This window comes from Scardinius erythrophthalmus (genome assembly GCF_964197995.2).
Source record: "Scardinius erythrophthalmus genome assembly, chromosome: 6".
Taxonomy (NCBI): Eukaryota; Metazoa; Chordata; class Actinopteri; order Cypriniformes; family Leuciscidae; genus Scardinius; species Scardinius erythrophthalmus.
Window position 1 is genome coordinate 22,237,231 of NC_138226.1, and position 8,617 is coordinate 22,245,847.

Sequence of the window (8,617 nt, forward strand, 5' to 3'; positions counted from 1 at the left end):
TTGCACAATAAATTTGTTATATTAATGAAAACCTGTTATTGTGAGTTTTATTTGACAAAGGCTGAAACTTACAGCAAACGTACACACAAAGCAGTGAAAAATCTCAAATGTAGTTAGTGAATTGAATTCCACAGCAAATGCTCTAATTTACTGTAAAATGTATAGCAGTACATGTAAGTTCATTGTTGCTCTTGTAATTTCACTTGCATTCACAAACATTATTTCGACTGTAATTTTAGTTACAGCTGTAAAAACAATTTTACAGCATATATAAGGCAGTGTGCTGTGTTTTTTACGGTACAATTGTAGTTAATGATTTACAGTGCTCTTGTAAATTTTACAGTCTTACTGGCAACCAAAGTTGCCAGTAAGTTACTGTAAATTTTACAGTACAATTGTAGTTAATGATTTACAGGACTCTTGTAAATTTTACAGTACAATTGTAGGTAATGATTTACAGGACTCTTGTAAATTTTACAGTCTTACTGGCAACCAAAGTTGCCAGTAAGTTACTGTAAATTCTACAGTAAATTTTTTACAGTGTAATATAGTACACATATTTAGCAAAAATACTCTCTATAGCTGTTTTTTTCTAGCCAACTCACGTGCTATAGCCTATGGTCATCAAATGGCTTTCCTGAGGTAAATATTATGTGACAATTGTTCTCCAGCTGTTTTACTGACCCTTTCCGCGGTTGAAAAACACTGATTGATCGATATTATGTAGGCTGAATATACATTTCGGTAAGTTGTACTGTTTCTTTTAACATTGTGTTCATTCGTGTTAATAGAGATGATCGGTTCACGTGCGCTAGGGATCTGTCATGTCACATTTACAAGCGCCAAAACGGTATTTATTGTTTGAATTTCGTTATAAAAATGACAGAATCTGAGAGCTGGGATTTTGTTTTATATCATAACTAACCTGCTCTGTCTCCGTGTCCTCTTTGCTTCGCGATTTTTCTGTGCGTGAGAAAATGGATGTGTTGTGAGAGCGTGTGAAAAGTGTCTATTGCGTGCATGTGTCTCACGGACGGTGAATGCGTGAGAGTTGGCGGGTGGTCGTTTACGATAACGGGAGGTCCTCTCGTGCTTCCATGGCGGTTTCAGTTGTGCTTCCTCCTCCTTTGTCATGGCAACAAACAACCATTATGCTGAAATAGAGCGCGCGCCGTGCATTGTGAAGGGCGCTCTGAAAAGCGGCAGCGCAGCCAGAGGATTAAAACAGATGTGCAAATGAGCGTACCGGTACGCTAAAAGCACGTTCTGGGCGCACGGAGAGGTGGCGGTACGCTCAAGAGCTATATTTGGAAGTGGCGGTACTGAGTACCGGCGCGTACCGGCCCACTTAAAGCACTGACTTTACCGATGTAAACTCGCGCTGACTTTGTATGTTTGATTGAATTGTTTGCTTTATTTGTATAGCTTCTTATACCTTTTACTTATACTTTTATAATGGCTAACATTGATAAAACTGACATTTAACAAAAAGAGACTGGGTTGAGTTTTGTCATTTTAATACAACGAAGATGATATGTAATTTTGTTTACTGCAAAATCTGTTGTTTAGTACAAATGCATATATTGCCTGGACCATAAAATGTTTAATATTTTTATATTATATTTAAAATGAAAAGAGGCAGATTTGTGTTATATTTTGTTTTGTTTTTCATAAATAGGCAAACGTTATGTGCAGTTGAATATAATCAATATGCGTTGCCTGAACCACATTTGTGTGGCTATAATGTTTAAGATTTCTTTAAATGAAAACGAAAAGAGTTAGTATGGTGTTTTATAACATATTTCGTTGCCATAGACTGTAAAAAAATAGTTCATTTCCTGAAATATAACCGGAGTAGCAGAGCGAGCTGAGTGACGCGCGCTGCGTTAGAAGGTGGGCGGGGTTAGCATTTCCCAAGATTTTCCAAGATGGCGCCGCCCATACCCCCCATAAACGGCTTCAAACCCGTTCTTCAGAAAGTCTATGGGTGACGTCACAGACGCTTTGTCCATATTTTTTACAGTCTATGCTACACACGCACCTTGTACGAACCCTGTGAAATGAGCCTAAACCGCCGACATGATACTTTCCTATGCCTCAGTTCACCTCCACAAAGCACTCGCGGCGGCCAGTTTCGTTTTGCAAAATGTACTACGTGGTATCGGTGAATTTTTATGAGTAGACCTACAAGTACGAGTAGGCTATGAGGACAGCATCGGCCTGATCCCCGATGCCAGTATCGGTATTGGGACATCCCTAGTTTACGCCCTCACAGCTGCAAAACTGTAAAATTTTGAGCGTCTTTTCCCACGCCAGTAGACCGAAATTGCGCTGAACATTAAAATATATTTAGATATATTTTACATTTGAAGGTTTATAATGCTTTTATGCATTTTATAGTCATTAAACATTGAACATAAATTGTCATATGTTCATATCAAATTAACCAGACACATGTACAGAACATGTGCTCGGAGAAAACTCACCAGAGTTGAGGAAGTCACAATAAACTAGAACCTCTGTTGTAAATGGACTTTTATCTTCACAAACAACAATTTAAAAATATAATCTGAAAATAACAGATTCCACTCTTGCTTCAGCTTCTATTATTTTTTTATAAACTCTGTCTCCACTTATCTTCTCTCTCAAGTTCAGTAGCCTAAATATAAAAATTGCCCTCCTACACATGCATACTGCAGAGTTGTCAGCGGGTCAATGGATCAAATGTATATTGTACAAAATTTAGTACAAATAACTACTAATAATAGACATGTTTTTATTATTCTCCATATATTCTGCCTTTGATGTGGATTATAGGGAAAACTATTAAAAAAAAAACTATAAAAAGGTCAGTGAGGGTATCATGAAATAAATGTAGCACCTAATTTGGATTAATATTTTTAAATTAAATTAAACTAGGTTGATCTATGCAATTGTTTTCAAATCTGAATTGAAATTAAGCTGCAAATGGGTGTTCTGAAATGTTTGGACCTTTTGGACACGAAGCAAAAAAAGTCCTACTTAAAAAAAAAAGCCCTATTTAATTTTAAGGCTCAGAAAGAGGGTGAAAAACAGCCATGCAAAACTAAATTATGATTGTTTTAGTCTAACAAAGTGACTTATGTTATTAAGTTAGGTTTAAGTCTAACAAAAAAAGCATTAAATTGTTTAAAAATGCATGATCTAACCCTTTTAAAATGTCAGCCATTCAGTAATCTAATGAAACAATGGACACGAAAGCTAGTTCTGAAAATAACACTTTATTTGCTTCTAAATTCTAGCGATTTAACACATGTCAGTGATACGCCTCATGCTTATGAATCTCATGTTGCTATATCCCATATCCCTGAAGCTCCTGTACTCTCCAGGCCTGAAGTAGGACATCCTGCCTCTGTAGTGGGGCTGCTCATACATGAGCCAGTGGCCGTCCATCACATGACAGGACTGGCAGTCAGACATACGGAAACGTTCCATGATGTTTTCACAGTCATCCATCAGCTCGTACATCTGTCCTCCAAAGTTATCCCTCTCATAGATCCTCATCCTGAAGGATCCCCTGTACTGTTAAACAAAGAAAGATTATTAATTTAGCAGTCTTTCAGCAATGCATGCATAGTATACCGTTAAAATTATGAAAAAATTGTGCATTGCTAAATCTGCACAACACCATTAACAAAGTGAGACCCTTACTGAAGGAATCATGCGGCAAGATCTGATACTGTCGAACGTCATGCCCATGCTCATCATGCGCTGCATGTCATGGTACTCGCCCCTCCTCAGGAAGAACTGGTTGCCCATGAAGTTATTGCGCTCATAGACCATGAAACAACCACTCTCCACCCTGATGGAACCAACGCGGCTCAGGTATGAGGAGATATCAGAACAGTCACTAATGCACTCATAGTTGCGGCCCTGGAAGTTCCTGTCCTCGTAGAAGATGATCTGTTGATGGAATGAAAAAAAATACACTGTTTTTAAATAAACAGAATGCTTTTTAGATCTGAATTGCATCAGGGTTTAAACAAATACACACTGGCTTCAATATGAACATATATAGCTTTCTATCAATTATTAAGCATTTGTATGAGGCATACTTATTTCAAGCACTATTACCTTGCCCATGGTGGTGATGTGTTGTTTTTCCCAGTGCTTCAGCTCACTGTACCAGCTGTACTTTGATGGCCTTTGGTTGTGGTTTTTATACAAGAATCAGGGGCCCACATTTTGTTGTTATTCAAATGCCAAAAGCTGACGATTAAGCAGTATGACTTCTGCTGAAGTGGTCCTGTAAACTGAAACAATAGATTTTATCCATACATCTCTGGCAGCTTTTTGTGCATTGTCTTTTACAGTATAGACAAAGCTTTAGTCACATCCAGAGCGAATGTGACCATGTTCACATGACAGACAATGTGGCTGATAGATTTTCCCTTATCATATTAACTAGTTTACAAAAGGGACAAAATAGACTTTAGACTAACCTCTAGAATTATACATGTAATTTTTATACTCAAACAAGGTAAGATTGGATGTCAGGACCATGGAAATAAATGCTCTTTATGCACAAGTATAGCATTCATCACATACAAACATACAACATTTAGTGCATTTGACAATATTTAAGTCTCTTTGTATTTAAAGTCTCTTGTAACTATGCATGTGCCATTTATCATTAAATGTGCTAAACATTTTATTTTATATTATACACAGTATATATATATATATATATATATATATATATATATATACATTTATTACTCATATTTAAATATTGCACATGGAAACAGAGAAAAATCAGTTTCCTAAATTTATTACATTTACCATTGACTATGGTAGATGAGCATCAAATGAACCAAGCAAAAGTAGTATTTTTTAAATTAAATAATATATTTAAACCAAATAATAAATATATTTAAATATATATAAAGTTGTTTAAATATATGTATTATTTGGATCAAATGTATTATTTTAATAAAAAAAAAAAAAAAAATTTGGATCAAATGTATTATTTTAATAAAAAAAAAAAAAATAAAAAAAAAAAAATATATATATATATATATATATATATATATATATATATATATATATATATAATTAAATGAATAAATATAATAATGAATAAATAAATATATTTATATATATTTAAACACGTGGATGGGAATATTTAGTGAGTATGATTTTAGATGTTCTGAAGTATATGCTTCTTATAAATATATGTGCTTTTTATTTTCAATAGAGAAATAAAATGTATTTTTTGTTTATTAATGTTTAGGCAGTGACTTTAGTTTAGATCAGATTTTATGACCAATTTATGGAAAATCCTGTTAAATATTTCCCTGTATGTATTCCGGATAAGTTCTACTAACTCTAAAACTTTGAGGCCACTGATTGCCTCTAATTTTTTTAAAGTTTGCCAACTTAAATATCATCAGTAAGCATAGCTAGTTTTTTTTTTTTTTTTTATAACTGTAAATAACAAATAAGCATTAATTTAAATCAAAATATATATTTAGTGTTTTGTTCATCTTAATTTAATGCAACTCAAATTTTTAAGTACTGACAACTTTAATTACTTCACTTATGCAACTTAAAATATCCCTTTTATTCATATCAAAATTTTACTTTATCTAAACGTAGTTTTTTTTAAGTCACTTTAAATGTTATTAAATTAAATTAAATTATATAATTTCATATAACTTCAATTCTTGAAGGGGGGGGGGGGTAAGTTTCCTCTACTCAAATATCTACATTTTACAACTTAGACAGTCACTGTAAACCCGAATAATTTGGCAAAACTCAAAAAAATGCAAAAAAAAAATTTAAGTTTAGAAATCGAAAGTTTAAGCAGAACTGGCAGATTTTTATTTTGTACTCATACATTTTACTTGTTCTTAACTTGACATTTTTGAGTAGACTATTTCATACATTTAACTTAAAATGTTCATGTAATCTCAAAGTGAATAATTGTACTAATTATAACAAACTAGTTCAATAAATGCTAACTTGCTCATTTGCTAACATGTTAACAATAGCATGGTATAGCATTTTCTTTATGACTGCAGCAATATATAGCTTGTAACATTGTTCTCAAACCAAGCCACATGCACCACTTGTCACCATGATGGTAATTCTCCTAAAATCAACATTAACAGAAATTAGTATTGGGGAGCGCGGGGCACAACCTAACGCGGGGTTAGTTGTTACACGCTTGTTTTAAATACTTCCGCACATATTTGGATGACGAAACTTTGTGTACTTACTAGTTGCCATATCAACACTATATATATATATATATATATATATATATATATATATATATATATATATATATATATATATATAAAATAAAATAAAATCCGCCAATTTTTTTTTTTTTTAAGTTATCCATAGACATTTATTAAACCATAGCAAAAGTAAATTTCTTACTTAAGTTAATTTTTCATCTCTATTTTTTGTGTTTATTTAAAATAAGACAAATCTGATATTATTTTAATCTCTAAGATGTTATTTAACAGTTGAGATAGTTATTTAATGCTTTGCTAACTAGCAGAAGACACTAGCAGGGTTTAAATCCCAGTTGTGCAGACGGGGGCATGTTGTAACACTGTGTTACAATGTGCCCCTATTAGAAATATGCTATTATATTCTATACTTTTATTAATTTTATTGAGAAAACGTGAGAAAAAGGGGAATAAAGACTGAGAGTCAATGTTCTGAAATTACTAATTATTTATTTGTTTTGACATATGTTGTATAGCTGTGTTTTCTTGTGTTCGTAGTCAAAGCTCAAAAATGAGTTTATATTTAATTATTAAAAATTGCCATTATTTTATATGAAAAAGTTTTTTAATTGTATTATATTTAGAAAATATTTTACTATGTTTTGAATTTTTTTTAATTAGATCAGATAACATTTTAAGCTGTCATATGGTCATGTTACAATGTGCCCCACGACATGTTACAATGTACCCTATGGGGCATGTTGTCACATTTCACTTCCATTCTTTCGGGGTATATCAAGAAAAAAGTATATACTGTATTAATAAAACAAAAACACATAATTGTAGTAGACATGTGGGAAATTAATGTGGGAAAAAATAAATAGTCAGTTAAATTATAAGTTTGTCTAAATTAAAAGAAACAAGTTCATGGAACTCAAAACAATGAAACAATTCAACTTGTGTGTCAGTTTTGTGAACGCAAAAGAAAAAGAAAGTTCTAAATACTCATAAAAGTTAATTTGATTGAACAAATTTGTATAATTTAAGTTGGCCCTACTCAAACCAATTAATTATTTTGAGCGTTAGGGTTTACAGTATGTGTGACATTAAAATATTTGACTATGGTTGAATCTATTTTTTCAAGTTCCCTAAACTCTCAACTTTATCGGAGTTGTAAAAACTTCAAAAAATATCTAATGTTAACTTAAAAAATATCTAGTGTTAACTTAAATCTCTGATAGATGTTGAATGAACTCAAAAATAATAGTTAAACTTTCTGGCACATTTTGAGTAAAAGGTACTCATTATAAGTTATACTTTTTGGGTTTACATTTATTGATATAAATGCAATTTGTTGTTATTATTATTGTTTTATCTTTTAATAATTGTAAGATTTGTAAATGTGTAATAATGTAAAAATCAAATTAAAAAGTTGAAAAAAGCCAGTTAATTCTGTTATAAAAGTCTGATTTAGTGCTGACAATTCAGTAAAACGAGAGTACTTTATTATTACAAATATCATTTTATTCTTATTTATTTTTTTTAGATCCAGGCACAAGAAGTGAAAAATCAAAATGTTTATAAACAGTTATGCTTATAAACAGGAAATGAACAGTTCATATAAATTAGTGCAAGCAGAATGGCTAATAATCATTGACTCGTCTGAAGGAGCCCACAATAGCGCAGGTAGCACACCAGTCTCGGTATCTCCTGTATTCCCCAGGTTTCAGGAAGTACTGCCTCCCTCTGTAGTTGGGATATTCATAGAAGATCCAGTAGCCATTCATCACATTACAGGAGTACACATGCCGATGGTGGAAACGGTCAGACACACAGGGGCAGTCATCCATGAATTCCATCATGTGACCTCCGTAGTCAGCCTTCTCATAGATCCTCATTCTGTATGGTCCCCTGTACTGTTGACATCAAGATTCAAAGGAAGGATTCAGTACACTGGCATCAAAGAAACCGTCATGTCCACAAAAGCAGCACATTCAGTGAACCTCACCATTGGTATCTGGCGACAGGATCGAATACAGCTACTGAAGCCCATCCATCTCTGGTAGTCAGAATACTCGCCTCGCTTCATAAAATACTGGTGGCCCATGTAATTTGGACGTTCATAGATCATGAAACAGCCACTCTCTACTCTGATGGAGTTGCAGCGACTGAAGTAAGTGTGTAGGTCTGTGCAGTCGTTGCTGCACTCATAACTACGACCTTGAAAATTTTTGTCCTCGTAAAAAACAATCTGAAAAAGTTAACAAAATCAACACTTCATTTTAGTGCCGCTATTAGGAGAGTAATCCGTATGCATCAAAGGTTAGTATACATAGGGGAGGTGCAATTCAATGTAAAAGTCATGAAAGTGGTGCCAAAAATCCTACCTTGCCCAT

General features: G+C 33.1%; 2 protein-coding genes across 2 annotated transcripts; both read right to left on the minus strand.

Moving 5' to 3' along the window:
- Window positions 1–3,285: 3,285 nt before the first annotated feature.
- Window positions 3,286–4,122, minus strand: LOC308691805 (gamma-crystallin M1; the record flags this gene model as incomplete). Its single annotated transcript, XM_081367366.1, has 3 exons — window positions 3,286–3,561; window positions 3,691–3,968; window positions 4,119–4,122. 3 exons carry the CDS (start codon window positions 4,120–4,122, stop codon window positions 3,286–3,288), a joined length of 558 nt encoding a protein of 185 aa, XP_081223492.1.
- Window positions 4,123–7,864: 3,742 nt separating this feature from the next.
- LOC308691806 (gamma-crystallin M2-like) lies at window positions 7,865–8,617 on the minus strand (the record flags this gene model as incomplete). Its single annotated transcript, XM_081367367.1, has 3 exons — window positions 7,865–8,137; window positions 8,230–8,472; window positions 8,609–8,617. The coding sequence occupies 3 exons, from the start codon at window positions 8,615–8,617 to the stop codon at window positions 7,865–7,867; spliced, it is 525 nt and encodes a 174-aa protein (XP_081223493.1).